Raw genomic sequence first — 21,205 nt, 5'->3', positions numbered from 1 at the left:
TGTCACCATTCTTAAGGAATTTGAAGGGAAAGATAACCCTTTTCCTCCTATGACAAAAAGCAATCAATAGTGCTCCGATATTCAACAGGGCTTTAGTAAGAAACTTAATGTCCATCGAGATAAGATCACTCTCCTATGTGCTGGTCATGCCACCTTTACCAATGTCCATTCCATGGAACTTGAGTGCACTGAAACATTTAATTGCACTATCCCTGTTTGGTAAACTAGATCCCTGCATTGGTAAGCTAGATCCCAATTATGGCGCCTTAGACATTTCTGATACCTCTATTAAAACCAGCCCCTGGGTCAAGACTCTTGGTGTCTATTTTGATGCCTCTCTCAGCATGAAAAAGCATGTTAGCAGGTGAAGAGATCTTGTGACTACACTACTCACCTCATTAGGGCAATCAAGCCCTTCCTCTCTACAACTAATTCTGCTAACCTCGCTGTTGCTCTGGTCAACTCTAAACTGGACTATGGAAATAGTCTATTGGCAGGCACTTCTGCGTCCAACCTGGCCTCGCTACAGGTGGCTCAGAATAATTCTGTTCGAGCTTTTTGTGATTTGGTGAGAAGGAATCATATCACTGAGGCTCGTAGATCCCTGCATTGGCTTCCAGTCAAACATCGTTCACCTATAAAATTCTTCTCTTTACTTACAAGCGTCTCAGTGAGAGAGAACCTCCTTATCTGAAGAAAAGGATTAGGTGACCCTGTACCTCCCGTCCTCTCCAAAATAACAATTCTAATAGACTCGAGCAGCCTCGCTATGGACTGGCTCGCTTTGGCGGCACCTGCTTTGATTCTATTGCACCTCGCATGTGGATCACGCTGCCCACTGATCTTCATCTTTGCCTTGAACTTTCCTCATTTAAGAGATCTCCAAAAACTCATCAATTTAATTCCAATGACTAAGCTCTTTACTTCCTACTGTCTCCTTTGGTTTTCTAGACTTCCTGTTCCTTCTCTTGCATGCTGCAGACTGAGGCCCACAGCGATTTGCACCTTATAAAAGATATTTAACATTAACATTAACATCAACTGTGCATCCCACTTGAATCTCTCCTACCCTAAACCCAAACACGTTTCTCACTTGAACCTCTCCTACCAGTCTTACTGGAATTGCCTACCTCACCTTTCGAATATGCACTTCCCATTACCATTTCTTACCACAGGGTGCTACCATATACCTTGGAGCAGCTAAAATATATGGATGGGTGGGGCAATGATCCATCATATCAAATGGAAATGTCTCTGGGAAGCCATGTGTTAATCAGGGGCCCAAAAGATAGCACAGCCCTCTATCTGATATCTGCCAATGAAGAGGCGACACAGAGGATGTGGTATGCAAAATGCGAGGCAACCCAGCTTTATTAATAATATGCAAAAGCTGGGGGGAAAACAAGATTAACAGCCAGACTCTCACTCAAGATTCTCCAACATTTCTACAGGAAACAGCAGTTTATATAATACCAATGTGTCACTTCTGAAGTCATCATGATTACCAAGTTACACATACCTAGCTCTACTGTTCATTGGCTCCCTCTGCTAAGCTACATATATTTCTTATATGTTCCCCAGGTGTGATTGGATGGCCCCTTATCTAAGGTCCCACCCAGGAGACATCCCATTAAATGTGCTACATCACCATTCTTAAATATTATTGGTTGGCACCAAAGCTGCTTATGCATGAGGAAATATGGATGCAGATGGGGGTAGAGGAATAAGTGCATTGCTCGTTCTTTATTAAATGAATCAGCTCATGTTATCGCCGCCATGACGTGTCTCGAGTTCTAAGACTTTTGTCCTTGCGGGTCTGCCTGCTCCGGTCCTCCTTATCTTGCACCAGTAAATGTGCTATATTGCCATGGTACATTATGAATAACTTTTGTTATGAGTCATTTAACTTTGACCATGTTTAAGATTTCCCTCCCTGCCAGTGCTCCAGATAAGATTTTGAAGTGGGAGCATTTTACGCCCTATTTTTTAATGTGGGAAGTAAAATGATCTTTTAGGGAGTAAAAATGTAAGTCCAATTCCCAATGGGTGCATTTTATAAGCCAGTAAAGATGTTTTAACTGAAAATGTTTTTGCGATAATTATTCACTTGCACCTAGTAATTTATACACATTAAAAGATACATGTTTACTTCTTCCAATCAGGCAGTAATAATAGTAGTTTCTTGCTGTGGTGCTATGTGCACTACTGGGCCAAACATATCCATGGAGCGTGTTGTGTAGGCAGGGTCACAAGGTCCTATGTGTCTGTTTCATTTTTTTGTTGGGAGTATTTGTACTCCCGAAATTTATTTTTTGGGAGTATTTGCCTATTTTTAGGGAGTAAAAGTGGCTGATAGACCCCTTATCTGTAGGGCTGCTCTCTGCATTTATTTTGTATTTTAGCTGCATCTGTGCTTGTGCGTTACACCTAGCCGATCAGCTGCGATAACAGTCGTCAGCTACTAGGATATTTCACAGGCAGCTCATTTCGTCTCATGGACTTCTTCAAACACTGTCTGCGTGTTATTGTAACTAATTCATTTTATTGGTTGGGCACTCGCCTTCACATACACTGATATAGTGTGCGCTCTGTTCCTTCATTTAAAACTCCCCTTCAGTTCTCTTGGCCGTCACATTCCTTTCAGGCAGGTATCGTCCAGCCACAGCAGATTTCCTCAGAATTAACTGAATTTGTTTGAATTACCTACTTTGAGCTGTGAGGCCTAACTGACTTTCCAAAGCCTGATGCTCGGCTGTGCTTTTGTAGTCTAAAATGGCAATCGCTTGTCACGGTAATTCTCTGCTGACATTTTTACTTTCCTGTCTACTGGATCATGATGCACGCCTGCCATACATTAATGCCCCTCCCTAGTTGTATGCAGTACCCTTGTCTACCTGCAATATGATCTGCCCTATTAGTGTAATGCGTCCCTCAAATGTGTACACGCTTACCTGTCACCTAATCTATTCAAAGCACACTACTTGTGCATACTATAGCTTCATGCTAGGCCCTATTTGCCTAATACTTGTCTAGCGCAACTAACTTTGCTTTATGGCAGCTGCATTTGCAGGAAAATGTAAAGTGTGGTTTCAAATGTATCCTTCCTAACCATATATTTTCGCTTATTCTGAGGCACATAGGGGGGTGGAGCTTGAACATGCTCTCTAGTCTATAACTGCCTCTCTACACTTGCACTCCATCATTGGGTCACCTGTCCATGCCATTACTGAGTATGAAAAGAACAAGCACATAGGTCCAGATCCATACCAAATTAAGCAAGTCCAGGTTGAACGGCTAGGCCGCATCCACTGTGCCCAGGAACACATTGGGCCTCATTACGAGGCAGGCGCTGACGGAATGAAGGGGGCCAGTACGGGACCGGCCCCCTTCATTCCGTCAGGGCCGATTACGAGGTTCCCTTTGTGGGACCCGGATCAGACGCCTGGTAAAACCAGGCGTCTTTTCCGGGTCCCGCGAGGGGAAGAGGGAGGTAACAAAGGGACACTTGTAATTTGCATGTTGTTACCTCGATCCCCATTCCCATTGAGCCCTATGGGGGCTCAAATGGGAATGGGGAATGGTTCCTGCAAGGAGGAATTACCGGGTCCTCCTATGTCGGAATGACCCGGTTATTCCTCATTGCAGGAACCCGGTAAAGGAGCCCGGTTTGGAGGCAGCCATTGAGCTAATAGCTCCATGGCTGCCTCCAAACTCGTAATGAGGGCCATAGACTCATAGACTCATGATGGTGTTGGGGGCCATGAGTGAGGTGTACTTTAGGACCCTAGGTACAGTAAGCTTGGGACCCACAACAGAGGATACCTGTGCCACTTTTGGAGACTTTGAAAAAACAAAAGCTAATGGGTTGATCGCTTTGATTTAATGGTAACTGCTGCCTGTTCCTGCCTGTTCCTGTGCAGAAGGGATGTGGCCTAGAGGGTTAGGTTACTTAGAGCTCAGTGGAAGCACAACAAGAATGATTGGCGTAGAGTATAGGGTTTTCCCCTTTTTGTAATGGTAGCAATGGGCTAGAAACAATGTCATGAAAGCTGACTAGAGGAATTCCTAATGATTATGTTTTTTTTAAAGCTTTACAGCCATCATTCTTAGGTGTCCCTACCATATTCCTACAATAGCTATAATAGGATGTGCTCCTCACATGAAGCTGCCCTACCATAATTCTCTACTAAGCCCCCCCCCCAACGTCCGTTAACCACAGGTCACAACCTTACTAGTACCCACAGTGATTTGTCGCCTGAATTTCTCATAGTGATCACACACATCACCTGAATCTCTTCTACCACAGATCCCTACTGTGTGATACAGCTAATCCTTAGATGCCAATTGTCCTCTTTCTTTATCCACACCTTCACCACAGCATAATGCTCTGTGCTATTCTCATGGTACAGTATACACACATGTCCTCCGTTAGCCACTGTGTGGTCCTTCACATGAACTTCCCCTGCTATCCATGCACTTTGACAGAATTTCTCCTACCATAAATGCCAACCACAAGCCTTTTCTAAGCTTTTAGTTTCTTTTTATGTACTACTTCGTCAACGCCCCTCCAATGCATATTACCTGAACTTCGCAAATGTTTTTTTCCTGCTACACCTTCCTCACCGCTCGGCACAGCTCAGCTTCTCCAGCAATAGTCTCACTACTTTCCTCATCAAATTTTTTCTGTTCCATGCCACATCAATGCACTTTGGTCGAACCTCTGCAATTACAGACCCATAACGAGCGCTTTACCTGTGGACCACTTAAACTAGTAATACTCATTATCTTCTCCTAGTTTAGCACTTGCATTTACTTGATATCTTTCTACCCAGAGTTGCACTCGTTGTAATTGTAATTGGTTATTTATAACGCGCTTAATACCCAGAGGTTTCTAAGCGCGGACCCGGGTATAGAACCTGTGTTGCTCCGCGTTGTCTTGCTTCCAAGGTGAGCGTGTTGCCCATGAGCTATCACCCCGAGACATTGTTATATGCATATTCTGCTACAGGTTCCTTACCATGAATCCCACTTGAACCTCACTTTCTACAACCCACACACCAACCTCCTCACTTAAATTGGTTCCATTGCCACAATACCATGCTGACCTTTGACTTTGCATGCCCTGTGCAGAGCCAAAGAGGGGGAACAAGTCGCTGTCACCCACGATGGGTCCCTCCTCCACATCCGGGTGCTCTTCCCTGCTGCCAGCTTAGCTGCCAGGTTTTTGAACTACATTTCATGCTCACCTCTGAGCTTCCGCTTATGGAGAAGGTGAGCAAACTGGCAACATCCTCCAGCCCAAAGTGCTCAGCCCAAAGGTACCCAGGAACCAAGAGCTGAGAAATGCCAATGCTTGCGGATGCTCCGCAGAGCTTTGCCAGCTTTACACAGGTCCTGAACTACCTGGAGCTCCCACGAACCAAGATTAGAGCGTTAAGGTAATATTTTGATGTGGAATTATGGTAAGTGTGCCTTTTCAAAAAAGGGCTGGCATGCTTACATGTTTTCAATGTTAATAAAAATATGTGAAAAGTATGAATGAATGCATGTTTGTGTATTGTCTGTGTTCATGTATGTATGTGCATGTGTGAGTAAGTGACTGAGTGTATATGCATGTGTGTGTGTTTGCAATTTTGGGGCTTGCATCAGCACTGACATCAGGAATCTTCATTTTATCTGTGGAATGGTGTCATACATTGGTCAAACGATCATGAAAATCTTTTTAAATGGCAATTCTGGCACATATTTGGGCAGTCGGCATGTGACAGTGTTTTGCTGGGCCATGCTGACATATATAATGGACAGAGGCATCACAAACATGTACATTTCAGGGTCATGGGTGACAAATTGTGGACAATATCACGAAAGTATTTTGCATTGGTAATATTGGCATATATTTGGGCACAGCCAGCATGAGAAAGTGTTTTAGGGGACATGCTGTCATATGTAGTGGACAGAGGCATCACAAACATGCGCTTTTCAGTAGCATGTCTGACATATATTCTGGACAATATCAGAAAGGGTTTTGCATTGGCAATATTGGCATGTATTTGGGTACAGCGAGCAGGAGCAAGTGTTTTACATGGCCATGCTGGCATATTTTAAGGATGAAGGTATCATCAACATGTACTTTACAGTGATCTGCGGAAACATATTGTGGCCACTATTATGTAATTGTTAGAACTGGCAATAGTGGCATGTATTTGGGCACAGCTATCATGCCATCCAGGCATTTGTTATGGACAGACACATCATAAACATGTGCTTAACAGTAGCCTGCTGACCTATATTGTAGGCACTATCATGAAAGCATTTTAGAGGGCAATGTTGGCATATGTTTTGGTGCAGCCAGAATGAAGAAGTGCTACACAGTGATGGCATATATTTAGGGAAAGTGCAACTTGAACATTGTGTACTGTAGGTGATCTGGCATCCAACTATTGCTTTTTTCCAGAACCCTTCAGGACCAATTATGAATTGTATGCTTTTTCAACCGGCCCGTCTAAATAAGTGTGCTGTAAAATGCTCCATTTACACTCATTATTTAAAAAAATGTCTCGAGAGGAATTCTTCCCCACCCCCTGAACTACCTTCCATTGTTTCAGGCTCTGTTGCTAAGGTCTCTCGCTGAAGTAATCCAGGGGAAATAGCAGAGGCGTTGCTAGGGGGTGGCTAAGGGGGCTATAGCCCCTGGTCTTTTGGTTATAGCTCTGGATAGAATCTCAGGAGCTGCAGCCAAAGGCTAGCTAGCCCCCAGCCCCGACAGTTCCGACATCAGCGTAGCCCCGGGTCTTTTCCAGACCTAGCAACACCCCTGGGAAATAGTAACACAACTCCGATGAGAAAACATCAACTGTCACTAACCTCGAATCATTTACAATCTAGGTGCCTCCAAACCCCAGGCTCCAAATGCTGACTCCAATACTACCACACACCTCTTCTAAATATCAACAAGAACCCAAAACGATACCATGGGCATTGCTTGAAACTCCAATAGTGTAACCTGCTTTCATGCACCACAGACAAACTTATGACCACACTTTGGTGCCATTTCCCTCATGTTATCTACTCCCAATTTAGAGCTGCTTTCCATTGTATGAATCCAAACCTATACCGCTTACTCTTACTATGCACTGCATCTCCCCTACCACTGCCCCACCACTATGCAACTAACCTAGACATTTCCGCCACCAGCCAACGAATATTTGTATTTAGTATTTGAATGTATTGGGATAGCAAGGTGAACTTCAACGAGAAGCTATGTACATGCGCAAACTTGGGTGATTAGGTGTCCCTGTGTCTGGATCCTTTGCAATAGTAAAAAGTAGCATTGCCAGAAGTAGTGGGCAGATGTATTGGCAGGGCAATGAGACAGCGAGAGGAAATAAGCCCTGGCAAGGCAAAACATACAGAGAACAATACTCCCAGTATTGAGTATTTATGTCTAGAATTTATAAAGCACAATTCCAGCTGGGAAACAATTGAGTGCTGTGCAAAGAAGGCGCACCCAGGGAGTTACGGGTAGGGTGCAAGGGTAGCAGAGGCAGCTGAAATGGGTAAGGGGATCAGGGAAGGGCCGAGCTCCTGGAAGGGGAGAAAGAGGATTGAGTGGAATGATCAGCAATTGGTGAGATGTTCCTTTAAGAGTAAAGTCTTCAGGTCCTTTTATTATTATTATTATTATTATTAATATTATTTATTTATTGAGAACTGACCTAGCCTCGGGAAGCAGCTGAGTGCTTTACAAATCATAGGGGGAAGGATACACTGAAGGAAGCAGAGAAAAAAGGGACCAGGAAGCTGACAATGGGGAGGGCTGGCAATTTGCCATCCTAGGATCTACAAGCGACCAGGGGTGGAAACAGTGGGGAGCAGATCACCCAGTCTCAGGTTAGGTGGGGGGGTGGAGTTATGCTAGCCGGGGAGTGGTGGGTGTGTGGCCCTAGGTGTTAGATCCTTCCTGAAGTGTAGGATGGCGGGGCACAGTTTTATCTCATTGGTAACATGCTCCAAAGACAGGGTGCACTTCAGGGAAATACCTGTTTCCTAGTTTGTTTTTTCCCTTTTGCAATTCTTTGTTTCCCATTTGGCAATGGTGTTGCACTGGTGGTGTGCGGCCTCCAGGGGTGATGAGTTTCTCGGCCAGGCTCAGAGGTGTTTTGGCTGTGACTGCTTTGCAGGTGATGTGGGCTGTCTTGACCATGATGCGTTCTTGAAGGCGTGGCCAGTGCAGCTCCTTGAGGATGGGGTGACATGGACAGCTTTCAGAGCGGCCAATGTAGCATCTGGGACTACTGTGAGCGGGGTGTTGCCCCCGTCCCATCCAACAAATGTTCTGAAACTTGGGGCGGTGCTCGATGAAAGGCTGGCTTTTATTTACACACATTAGAGGATTATCGTATGTAAAGTATGCATATATTTACAAGAGCTTGGAGAGGATGGCAGCCAGAACAGCACGGGACAATAATAATAGCTGCCAGTTTGGGTGTTCCTTCAAATGATAGGAGGCGCCTTTTATGTGCTCCCAGTGATATGATATGATAGGTTATTTATAACGCACTTAATACCCAAAGGTTTCTAAGCGCGGACCCGGTGATCGAACCTGTGTTGCCCCGTGTCGTCTTGCTTCCAAGGCGAGCATGTTGCCCCTGAGTTATCCTCCCGAGACTCCCGAGTGGTGGGGAGTGAGTAGGGCGATGGAGTAAAAAGCAAGAGCTAGTCCTGGGAAGGCTAGAAACAGAGGGCAGACAAAGGGATGACATCTGCTGGCCAAACCACCTTAAAAAGGCAAGCCATCATTGATTATTTTGTGATGCTGGGTTTTTAGTCTGAACTAAATGATGCCTTACGCAGACCTCTCCAGTGACAGCCCCTTCTCCCGGTAAGGATTCTTGTGTTGAATCTGAACATCTCTGCCATCACACATGTGATCAACATGCATCCGCCTCAGCTGATCTGCTTCCAAGGCCCCTACAAGGTCATTCCAGAGGGTCCACGAGGATCCAGAGGGTTCATGCACCTTTTATGATCATATGATCATAATTTAATGTCATGGATGGTTAGGCTTTCACCTGCCAACAACATTTCTCCTCACACACAGCCGAGATTGGGGAATCTTCCCAAGCCCTGGGGCCTATAATCAAGAAAATAACGAAAGATTCTCTAGTTTACGCATTTCCATCCCCTAACCCCATAACCACACTCCATCTGCATCATGATGAATTTGCTACGGGCTTGTGTATTATGAACTGGACCACTCTAGCAAAAATGTACCGATTCTCTGTAACGTGCTCTCCGGCGTCTTGGAGATAGTTCTGGGCTATAACTTTCCCCCTATTATCCAAGCGTTGTCCAGGGTCAGACTGGGACAGGAAACAGGCCGGTATAATCACCATTATCAATTTCTTGCAACAAACCTTGGGGTATCATTTTGGGAACATTTTCATTTTAAAGAAAATTGGGACAGTAAAATTGGCCGAAATTACCAGATAGATGTTGCACTAATTCATCAAATGACCTACAGTGTCCCACAAAACGGACCCACTCTGGCATGTTGGGTTGGTTTTTAAACACTTCACTCCTGCCGTAGGGGCCAGTTCAAGCTTGGCGTTGTCCCTGGGGCCTGCAATTAATCCTTTCTGTCACACCAGCTCCTGCCTTTGATTCATGTCCATTTCATATTCTATTCTAGCCTCCTACTGACATAAGCCCCCACATAATCTTAGACCCAGGCTGACAAATAGTACATACACCTGATCTGCTGCTGTAATGAAACATGGCCACAATGACCCAGCCCCCGCCTCCTCTAATCTTCAATCTTGGCCACTGCATTGCCGAAGGCATCAGCTGAGCTCTGGAGCCCTTCATCTTTCCTATCATTTAACTCATCTTAGCCCTGGCTACCCAATACATGGTCCAATGCGCACTCTCGTCTATGGCCCAAGAACCTGGCATCATGAGCGCGCCTAGCTATCTCCTCCATGGCTTGTGACTTCTACCCGAGTTATCCTACGGTCTGTGCACCTCACCAGATGTGGCTTCTTTTAATTTCTACCTTCCCTTTCGCCCTTTCCCTCGCCTGAATCTCTCACCTAAGTCTGGTCTTCAGACCCTAGTCCAGAGGTCTGTAACCATTGGCTGTCCAGATGTTTTGTGCGAACCCCACGAGCTAGCAAATTCAATGGTGAGGCATCATAGCTGTTGTAGTCCAACACATCTGGAGAGGCACAGGTGGCAGGCTCTTGCCCTAGTCCCATACTGGCCCTCGCAAGGGCCACTTGATTTCCAGCCCCAAATACTTTCCTTATGGTTCATGCTGTCTGCCCTGATATCCTGCTGTGTTCTGCCAATGGTTCCTTATGTACCTGACCTCTTCTACTGCACAAGCTCCATGATCTCTCTATCCCCTGCCCTGGCCCTTCCTCTGCTCTGTGGGCCTCAGGTGATCAGGATCCCCCTCCACGCTCTGAACCAAGCTTGTTCCCAATGTGTTTCATAATGCATTACTAGAACACCAATAATTCTGTGACGACTCCTTTATTGGGTTTTCACTTGCATTTCGTTGTGCGAATCACCCTGCCTGTGCATTTGTGTCTGTGGGTCCAACGTTACACATTCTTGTTCGCATGATTATTACCCTGTCAACGTTTTAGGTTATCCACCTACTTCTCAGCATGTGAACCTATAGATGTGGCATACAGATACAAAATAATCCTTAGGTGAGTATTCCTTTAGCCCATATTGAGGTAAGGCTTCAACGCGAAAGTATAGCACCAGAATGTGGTTTTAATTAAGTTCCACCAGGCTTATACAGGACGCCATTCCACTATGTGCTTGGATTGTGGAACCCCATGTGGTACCACAAAGAGTTGATCTGATGCGTGCTTAGACAGCATGTGTGAAGCACACATTCCAATGTTGGAACAAAATAGCACAGGGGCTTTAAATGCTATCACTCGCTTTGTTTTAAAAGTTTGAATGTTTGCATTGGTGTTTGATTGGAAGGGATGATATTATATGACTATTAACTCCATGGCCTTCTGGAGATCTTACAGAATGTGTGGCCTGTGCGATAACATGCTATGCTATTAGGATTAGTACCGTGCACCGCTGCCATCTGCATGGCTTCCCGGCTCTCTGGTGGATCTGGAAGTGAGTGGATGAATTTGTTTAGTTGGAAGGAGAGGGAAAGGCGAGACTGCAGCGCTTTAGCTTGAGGGTGCTAATCGGAGGTTCCCGGAGCTCTGCTTTCTTGTACGCTTTCTAGGACTGCAGCGCTTTAGCTTGAGGATGCTGATCGGAGGTTCCCGGAGCTGTGCTTTCTTGTACGCTTTCTAGGACTGCAGCGCTTTAGCTTGAGGTTGCTGATCGGAGGTTCCCGGAGCTCTGCTTTCTTGTACGCTTTCTAGGACTGCAGCGCTTTAGCTTGAGGATGCTGATCGGAGGTTCCCGGAGCTGTGCTTTCTTGTACGCTTTCTAGGACTGCAGCGCTTTAGCTTGAGGTTGCTGATCGGAGGTTCCCAGAGCTCTGCTTTCTTGTACGCTTTCTAGGACTGCAGCGCTTTGGCTTGAGGGTGCTGATCGGAGGTTCCTGTAGCTCTGCTTTCTTGTACGCTTTCTACGACTGCAGCGCTTTAGCTTGAGGGTGCTGATCGGAGGTTCCTGGAGATCTGCGTTCTTGTACGCTTTCTAGGACTCCAGCGCTTTAGCTTGAGGTTGCTGATCGGAGGTTCCCGGAGCTCTGCTTTCTTGTACGCTTTCTAGGACTGCAGCGCTTTGGCTTGAGGGTGCTGATCGGAGGTTCCCGGAGCTCTGCTTTCTTGTGCGCTTTCTAGGACTGCAGCGCTTTAACTTGAGGTTGCTGATCAGAGGTTCCTGGAGCTCTGCTTTCTTGTACGCTTTCTAGGACTGCAGCGCTTTAGCTTGAGGTTGCTGATCGGAGGTTCCCAGAGCTCTGCTTTCTTGTACGCTTTCTAGGACTGCAGCGCTTTAGCTTGAGGTTGCTGATCGGAGGTTCCCGGAGCTCTGCTTTCTTGTACGCTTTCTAGGACTGCAGCGCTTTGGCTTGAGGGTGCTGATCGGAGGTTCCCGGAGCTCTGCTTTCTTGTACGCTTTCTAGGACTGCAGCGCTTTAGCTGGAGGGTGCTGATCGGAGGTTCCCGGAGCTCTGCTTTCTTGTACTCTTTCAAGGACTGCAGCGCTTTACATTGAGGGTGGTGATCGGAGGTTCCCGGAGCTCTGCTTTCTTGTAGGCTTTCTAGGACTGCAGCGCTTTAGCTTGAGGGTGCTGATCGGAGGTTCCCGGAGCTCTGCTTTCTTGTACACTTTCTAGGACTGCAGCGCTTTAGCTTGAGGGTGCTGATCGGAGGTTCCCGGAGCTCTTCTTTCTTGTACGCTTTCTAGGACTGCAGCGCTTTAGCTTGAGGGTGCTGATCGGAGGTTCCCGGAGCTCTGCTTTCTTGTACGCTTTCTAGGACTGCAGCGCTTTAGCTTGAGGGTACTGATCGGAGGTTCCCGGAGCTCTGCTTTCTTGTACGCTTTCTAGGACTGCAGCACTTTAGCTTGAGGGTACTGATCGGAGGTTCCCGGGAGCTCTGCTTTCTTGTACGCTTTCTAGGACTGCAGCGCTTTAGCTTGAGGGTACTGATCGGAGGTTCCCGGAGCTCTGCTTTCTTGTATGCTTTCTAGGACTGCAGCGCTTTAGCTTGAGGATGCTGATCGGAGGTTCCCGGAGCTGTGCTTTCTTGTACGCTTTCTAGGACTGCACCGCTTTAGCTTGAGGTTGCTGATCAGAGGTTCCCGGAGCTCGGCTTTCTTGTACGCTTTCTAGGACTGCAGCGCTTTAGCTTGAGGGTGCTGATCGGAGGTTCCCGGAGCTCTGCTTTCTTGTACACTTTATAGAACTGCAGCGCTTTAGCTTGAGGGTGCTGATCGGAGGTTCCTGGAGCTCTGCTTTCTTCTACGCTTTCTAGGACTGCAGCGCTTTAGCTTGAGGGTGCTGATCGGAGGTTCCCGGAGCTCTGCTTTCTTGTACGCTTTCTAGGACTGCAGCGCTTTAGCTTGAGGGTGCTGATCGGAGGTTCCCGGAGCTGTGCTTTCGTGTACGCTTTCTAGGACTGCAACGCTTTAGCTGGATGGTGCTGATCGGAGGTTCCCGGAGCTCTGCTTTATTGTACGCTTTGTAGTACTGCAGCGCTTTAGCTTGAGGGTGCTGATCGGAGGTTACCAGAGCTCTGCTTTCTTGTACGCTTTCTAGGACTGCAGCGCTTTAGCTTAAGGTCGCTGATCGGAGGTTCCTGGAGCTCTGCTTTCTTGTACGCTTTCTAGGACTGCAGCGCTTTAGCTTGAGGGTGCTGATCGGAGGTTCCCGGAGCTCTGCTTCCTTGTACGCTTTCTAGGACTGCAGCACTTTAGCTTGAGGGTGCTGATCGGAGGTTCCTAGAGCTCTGCTTTCTTGTACGCTTTCTAGGACTGCATCGCTTTAGCTTGAGGCTGCTGATCGGAGGTTCCCTGAACACTTCTTTCTTGTACGCTTTCTAGCACTGTAGTGCTTTAGCTTGAGGCTGCTGATCGGAGGTTCCCGGAGCTCTGCTTTCTTGTAAGCTTTCTAGGTGAGAAGTGTAGGGGGCATTGGAGGCTTTGTGTCTTGAGGGGCCGCCTTGTGCTTATAGTGCAGACGTGTGTTGGTCAAGGACTGGGTATGTTGCTTGCAGATAGATGTGTATGTTTGAGATGTACAAAGTTTGGGGGGTTGCTATTTTAAAATATGTGCACAAGTGGACCGATTTTCTTTTGTGTGTGTGTGTGTGTGTTTGTGTGAGTAAGGCGGAGACAAATTGATGGTTATTCAAAAGTTAGGGAAGCCTGTGCCATCATCCCAAAGGTCTAATCTTAACTTGTTCTTCCTAAGTACATCCTCAACTTCAAATACAATGTGGTCTCACTTCAACTCCCATTTCATCTCCCTATGGTCAATATTCTCACCTGCACTAGTCTTATAAAGAGCCCTTGACCTCCTACATTAGCCCTCCTTGTGTTCCATACACTTAGTGCGACCACCCATTCCTTCTTCTGCGTTTCGTGTACCATACTGTACCTAGACTTGCTCCTAGTCAATGGATATCACATTAGTCCTTTAAGACCCTGGCACTTCAATTTCAGCCCTCACCTTCCCCAACATTCTGTGAATGTGTGCCTCCCTGTGTCAACTGCTCTCTGCCATTGCAGTCCTTGGGTCTTGTTAGTCTTCAACTTAACCTTTATTGTACAGTCACCTCCAACACCCATGGGATCACACTACATGTCTTGTTTTTGTCCCCTGTGATCCATGCTGGTCACACATGGTTTCACTAAATCTCCCAGTCTCACCGGATATTACTGTGGTCCTGGCCAAGCCTCCTCTGGCTAATGCACTCAACTCTTGACACTCACATTATCTGTTGCCGTCCATATGGGTTTCACTGGTTCGCCTGTAAATGCTATCTGTGGGCCAATGCCAGCCATTCCAAAGAGCCATTGAGCGTCTTCTTCAATGTAGTTCATTCTTCTCACTATCATCAGCTCAAGTGACCCCTTTTTGACCTGGTTCTTTACTCCTGTACCCTCCCTATTTGTATGTTCTAGGTCTGGGATCTGAAATCTTTTGTCCCTCCAGATAATGTTGGACTACAGGTCCCATCAGCTTAAGCCAGCATGTTCAATTGTGAGGGGAGGGATTGTGGGAACTTCAAGATAAACATATTGCCCCTGAGCTATCCTCCCATCCCATGACTGCTCGTCATTGTCTATTAATGTTGTTCCTTGTCCCAGGGCCATAACTGGTGGGACATTATGGTCATCACATCTCCCTGCAGAGACTCTCCTTAGTGGCTCTCAATTGCATGGGCAATCAGGTAAAGAGTTATAAAGCAGCATTCTGCCATAAGATGTGTTTGCTATGGGGCAGAACAAAATGGGGAGAGCTCAGTGTGGAAATATTTCATTTTAAAGCTATGCGAGATGATCATAGGAAACTAGGTGCTAGAGAATTCCGAAGCACGGGTGCCAATACCGAGAGCGATTCACCACCCCTTTACTAGCAAAGGAAAGATGGGACAAGCATGGCATGAGAGTGGGCAGAACACAAATGGTGAGGTAATATGTGGGGGCACAATTAATGCTGGAGTAATGAGGAGCAAATTATATAGAGGGCTTAGTGACTCTGAACAAAGTGCCTTAAACTGAATCCATTCCCAAAGGGGGACCCAATGAAAAGGCTTCAAGTGAGGTGATGTATTCTCCCAGCAGGAAGCTTTGTGCTGTGGATCGGCTACACTATTCTGTGAATGTACTCTGGAAGGCCCCCTCCACAGCCACTCTTTCCTCCACTCCTAGTCAGTAGATGTAGTCAGATGAAATACAGAACTGGGCCAAGAAGCTTCATCTGAGAGAAACAAGACCGCATATGGGAGATAAGGGGTAAAGAGCAGTCAGGTTTGAACCTCAGGATACACACTAGAGGAATAGGAGGGGAGCAGCGATGTGACATTGCTCTACCACAGGGATGCATTAGTTTAACCAGTTGGTGGATGTATAAAAAAACAAAACGGGTGCAAGAAAAAGGGGAACTTAAAACTATTTGAAATGCTCTGTCAGGAAAGACAGGAACCAAACCCAGGGTGGTTCTGCAGACACTGGTCTTCATCATACACCCCAGTATATTGCTATGGTTGATGTATCATCAATGCTGATGATAGAACCGGGGCTATAATGGTGCCAGCACTGGAGGCCATGCAAAGGTCACCTAACACTGGCACCAGGACTCACTGAGATCCCCAGGCAAGCCAGAATCCAACCTAAACAGGATCATGGTAACCAGATGATTCCCTCCACATGGGAGTTCATTATTCCTGATCTTAGGGTCAAGATAGTATCATGGTACCCCTCGAAACTACCCCCACTATCGCCTCTTTGGTCTATACCGCTCACCACACACTTTCTCCTCCTATGCAACCAATGCTGCTTACCCTATATCTCAATTAGATGACAGTGCTGTCTCTGGCCAGAGGATGTCCTTGTTCTGTCCCTTGGGAAGAGGCTTCTCAAGCAGGGGGATTCCTTGATCTCTGGTCCTGCCTATCTCGTGGTTCATGTTTCTCAGCCTAGCCTAGGGTCTCCCATGATCTCAGGTCATATGATCTAGTGTCCGAACACCAGGGATTTACTTGTGGCCCTACCCTATCTGCTCTGCTTGTCCATTCTCCTTACCCATGATGACAATTCTCCCCTTCCTATGGCCACTGCCCCTCACTATAGGACCTACCTTGATCACCTGCCTTAACTCTTTCATTGCCCTTGCCCCTCATATTGCCTTTCCCTTTATCTATGACCCCTGATAATCATGACCAAATCTCCATTAATCCTCCACCCATCCATCCTTACTCTCATCCCAAGAACTGCCTTGATGTTCCATCCTGCCTACTGCGTATGGTGCATACCCATCGCCACTCCGTCCTACCTGTATATCTCGGGACCTGTGACCATGATAGCCTCTGCTTTTCACTCCCTGATTGGACTTGGTTTCTTCTTTTGGCTATTGATGACCCCTGCTTCTAACCTAGGACTCCCATAGGCCCAATATTGTACATCCTCCTATGATCCATGCTCTTTAACATGAAATCTCCCCTAATCGGTTGTCCTGGATTTCTAGCAGGCCAAATGTCTTAACTAAGGATTTTCCTCATCTCCAGTTCTATGCCCTCTTTGTTCCCAGCTCCTCATCTCTATGGTTTCCAATGATTTCAATAATGGCTGGGTCTTACTGGTCTCCTTACCTAGCTTGCCTATGGTTTACCTGGTTTCCCATGGCCTTTGGTACTAATGCCCCTATGGCCCATGTTCTGCACCCCCATTTCTCTTTTTATCTTGGGTGTTGTTTCTCTACGGTCGCTGCCAAAAAAACACCAGGACCATCTTGATGTTCTGCTCTACACCCCAGGGTACATGTTCTTCACCATTTTGCATACATTCATCTTCTGTGCTGGGTCCCCTATGATTCATGCTCCTCAACACAAGGCTGCCGTTGATCTTCTGTCCTTGTTCATATATGACCTATGAGCTTCAATGTCTGGGAGTCTTCTTTGATCTCTAGTCCTGCCTTCCCTTTTGTCCTCAGGCTTTTCACTCATCGGCCTGCCTTTCCAAGACTGTTGCCACAATGCTCCTTAACCTAAACATTCCTTTAGCCACTGGTTTCTGCTTTACTGTCCTCACCCGCTCCCTTCTTCTTTTGTCCTGGTTGCACTCTGGTCCATTCTCTTCACTTCGTGGCTCTCTCTTCTTGGATCCTGGCTGTGCTGTGGTTCCTCACGCTCTTTGTATGGATTAGTTTAAATGCAAGTCCTGGTTCTCATTTTGTACTCATTCCTCATTCCAGAATCTCTATTAAGTAAAAGTCGTCATATTTCTCATCCTTGGGTTTTCCTGCACACCTATCCCTGCCTCGTGTTAATGTTCCTTGCTGTCCTGTGTTTACTGTGCGACTCACATTAGAAACTCTCATGCCAATGTTGTCTTTCCAAACACACGGTGGCCCCATCTCCCTTGATCTCTGAGGCTAGCCACCCTAGAGCTGATGTAGCTAGGGCCTCCCTTATCATCTGGCCCTGGATTATTTCTTATTTATGCGCTTCGTTCTGGGGTGCCTCTTAATCTGTTGTAGTCGTCGTTGCTCTAACCCCATGGCCTCACTTTATCTCTAATCCTGTTTCCCCTTTGGTCAATTCTGATCACCCTTTGCCTTCCCTTAATCTCTGCTCCTGTTGTCACTATCCTCTATATCCCAATGATTTCCATTATCCTTGGCCTTGGCTACTCTATGCTCCAATGCACTTCATCCCATTGCCTTCATTCATTGACCTTTGTCCTGATTCCCCTTTGGTCACCATGCTGCTTACTCCGATGGCCGTTGTTTTTAGATTTGACTTCCATAAGGTTCATGAACCTCATCCAATGGTGTCTCTTGATCTTTGTCCCTACCACAATCTCCCTTCCTCCATCTCCCAAAGATCCACACTCCTCAGCCTCTATGAACTCTCACTTGTCCCACATCATGGACTCCTCTAGGGCCCAAGCTCGTTGCCCTACAGTCTCCCTTGATCTCTTGCCCTGGCTCCGCTTTAGTCTCCGCTCCTCATCGTCGGATCTCCCCTGATGTTCTGTCCTGGCTCTCCTATGGAGAACGATCTCAATGGTCGGGACTTTGATTCCCCAATGAGTATCACACTCCCCACATATACCCTTATCTGGCTCCCCTATGAGTCCTCAGTCCTATAAGCACTATACTTCACGTCTCTCGCGTGTGGTGTCCCATGATCTCTGGGGAGCCCTTTCTAAGGGGATCCTCCTCATTCCCTAGCCCCCCTGGATCTGCCGTCCTAGCTTCCTTATGATCTGTGATGCCTTGTCTCGGCTACCCTGCGGTAACCGTGCTCCACACCCCATATCCCTTGCTCGGGTTCATTAGCGGGCTCCATTCTCCGTGTCATCCTTTAGCCTCCTGTCAGAGATCCCGCCTACGTGCTCTTCACTGTATAGCTCCAGATCTCTGTAATTTGTGGTCCCCATGATATGGTATGATGTGATAAGATGTTGCATTTATAACGCGCCTGTGCACAAGTGTTTCTAGGCGTGACCCATACATTGTGCCTATGGCATCCAACGCTTCCCTGTCCTGTATCCACTCAGCTCTACGATCTTATGCGCTCTCTCACCCTAGTGCTTCACCCTACCATGACTCCAGGCCACCTGTGACTTCCAGGACTGGTTACCCAGCCTCTTGTACCCCCAGAGTATTACATGATGCGCAATCCTTGCACTCTTTTACCCCCAGGAACTTAGTATTCACTCCCTGTGCTGGCCATCCTTCTTGATCTCTGCACCCTTCTGTGTACCCAATCACGGACCTTGGCTCTCCTAGACTCTGCCCCCCCATCCCCTCTTGACCTCGTTCTTAACTTCCCCCGGGTTGCCCCCAGCGCTGAGGTTCCAGCTTGACCTTTGCCCCCATCTTTCCGGCCCTCCACCCTCTCTGGCTCACCTGAAGCGCTCCTGTCCAGCCGTGTCCCAGATCTGCAGCTTGATGCGTTTGCCCGGCTCGATCTCCACCAGCCGGGAGAAGAAATCCACGCCCACCGTGGGGTCGGACACCTGCGCGAAGCGGCCCTCGGTGAAGCGGCGAATTAGGCAGGATTTCCCCACCGTCGAGTCCCCGATCACGATCAGCCGGAACTGGTACAGCCAGATCGCCTCCATCTTTTATGTACAAGATCTAAAGGAAGGTGGGGGGGGGGGGCGGTGGCCGGGTCCTAACTCAGCATCCCGGCACAGTGCTCGCTGTCCTTGGAGCAGTGGCAGTCGGGCTGGTCCTCCCGAGTCTATGTCCCTGCGAGGCCGGCAGGGGACGCTGGCCTCTCCTTTAAAGGCGATGCACTGACCGCAGCAAGCAGTGGGACTCAGGCGAGCGGCTGTGTGTCCGTCCCTGTGCCTGACCTGACGACGTTATGCATAGCCAATATTCCAGCAATACAGAATCGATCCTTGGCGACCAGATGCCGCTATTCGCCTGTATCCCGGCCACTGGCAGCCAGCGCCCAGCGATGCGCACGCCCTGAGATGCGTGCGTGCTGCACAAGTCCACACTCTGACAGCTGCGAAGAACAATGCCAGGGCACGAGCCCAGGCGAGCCGCTGTCTCTTACCCCACACTGACAGCTCGCCGCCACCATCCACCACTGCCCACACTGTATGCCAGCACTCGCAAAACACTGACAGCTAGCCGCCAGCATCCACCACTGTGCACACTGTATGCCAGCACTCGCAGCTACGGGACTCTGGCCAGAGTGGCAGCTAGCAGACAGCAGGGTCGATTGCCAGATGCGCAACCCTGGCACCTTGTCGTCGACAGTGTCCACACTGTACAGCAGAACTCGCAGCTATGTGTGTGTACCCCCACTCGTGTCTAGAGCAAGGTCCATTGCCAGAAGGGGCAGCCGTGTGTCTATAGCTCCACGCTGACGGCCTCTTTGGAGCAGCGAGACGGGCACTGCAGCTCCAAGTCTGTACCCCCAATGGCCAGCGACAGTCCCAGGCCCGGGCAGCACCCCGTCACCGACGGACACTGGGCTCCGCTGCCACCCCCTAGCCCCGCGGTGGTGACTTATTCTCGCAGCTGTCGGCTGTATCCGCGTGGGGGAGGTGCTGGCTTCACCGTATCAGTGCAGGCGGCTGCTCCGTTTCCTAGCTCCGTCTGCGCAGGGGGGGTGGGGGCGCTGAGGGCGACACTCAGTTTCCTGTCCCCAGCCTCACACCGCTCTGCTCAAAGGTCACGCACAACGCATCCATTTTGCCCAACCCCCAGCCAGTGCCTCTCCATCCACACGTATTTTTGTCATTTATTCAGTGGTTGGACATAGTGTCATCGTCTTTTAACCCCTTCGCCCCCAATTAAGGGCTGTCCTCTTTCGTATAGCTCTGTAAATATAAAGGCGAGGCGAGTGGCCGTGGGTACAGTCCCTTTTGGGGGCAGCCGCCGTCTGGTTCTCTCGCCCACCCGTGTGCGCTTTACCAGTCAATGCACAAGAGATGCCTTTGCGCCCCCGTCTGTGTAGGTGGAACCCGGGGCCTGCGCCTCACCCAGCACCCAGGCTCCATTGCAAGGTGAGGCTCCCTCAAGGGCGTCAGGGAGGAACACAGCCTCAGACTCGCATCCTGCCGAGAGGCTGACGCCCCCCGCCCCCTCCAAGTTTCCCACGAATGGTCGGTCCTGTGTTCCTGCCCAAATGTCAGCGGATATCACGCCTATACCTCGGCCCCCATCTTCGTTTAAGATGGAGAGATGCTGTGCTGGAGGATGCTGGGAGCCCAGATCTGATGAAATGGCAGCAACATCAGCACCAAACACTCTGACTCATCATTGGCATCAGCGGCTACCGTAATGCGGCGAAGAGCAGGGCGGCGCCGAGTTACCGTATTCCCCAGAAGAGGCGCAATCAAAGGAGGAGATTGCTGCAAATACACTCACTTCTTCATGCTCTAAAATGTCCAACTGTTCCTCATTTCGCGTGATATAATCCCTGCACAGTCATATAACGTACTCAAACATTTTCGCTCAAACGCCTGGAGGACGCTACTCAATGTCCTTGTTTTGGTAATTTTAGATAATGCTTGC

At 48.2% G+C, this 21,205-nt stretch overlaps 1 protein-coding gene across 1 annotated transcript in view; it reads right to left on the bottom strand.

The window, feature by feature from the left end:
- The window catches only part of RAB39B (RAB39B, member RAS oncogene family), a 170,778-nt gene extending 149,844 nt beyond the window's left edge, over positions 1-20,934 (bottom strand). Inside the window, exon 1 of the mRNA XM_069612637.1 lies at positions 19,076-20,934. Coding sequence (XP_069468738.1) covers positions 19,076-19,290 — 215 coding nt within the window. The 5' untranslated portion in view covers positions 19,291-20,934. The remainder of the gene's footprint in view (positions 1-19,075) is intronic.
- Between the last annotated feature and the right edge of the window lie 271 nt (positions 20,935-21,205).

Source organism: Ambystoma mexicanum, chromosome 5p (assembly GCF_040938575.1).
Source record: "Ambystoma mexicanum isolate Mex_15411 chromosome 5p, UKY_AmexF1_1, whole genome shotgun sequence".
Taxonomy (NCBI): domain Eukaryota; kingdom Metazoa; phylum Chordata; class Amphibia; order Caudata; family Ambystomatidae; genus Ambystoma; species Ambystoma mexicanum.
Note: the sequence above shows the minus strand (reverse complement) of the source record. Positions and strands in the feature narration are given on the sequence as shown.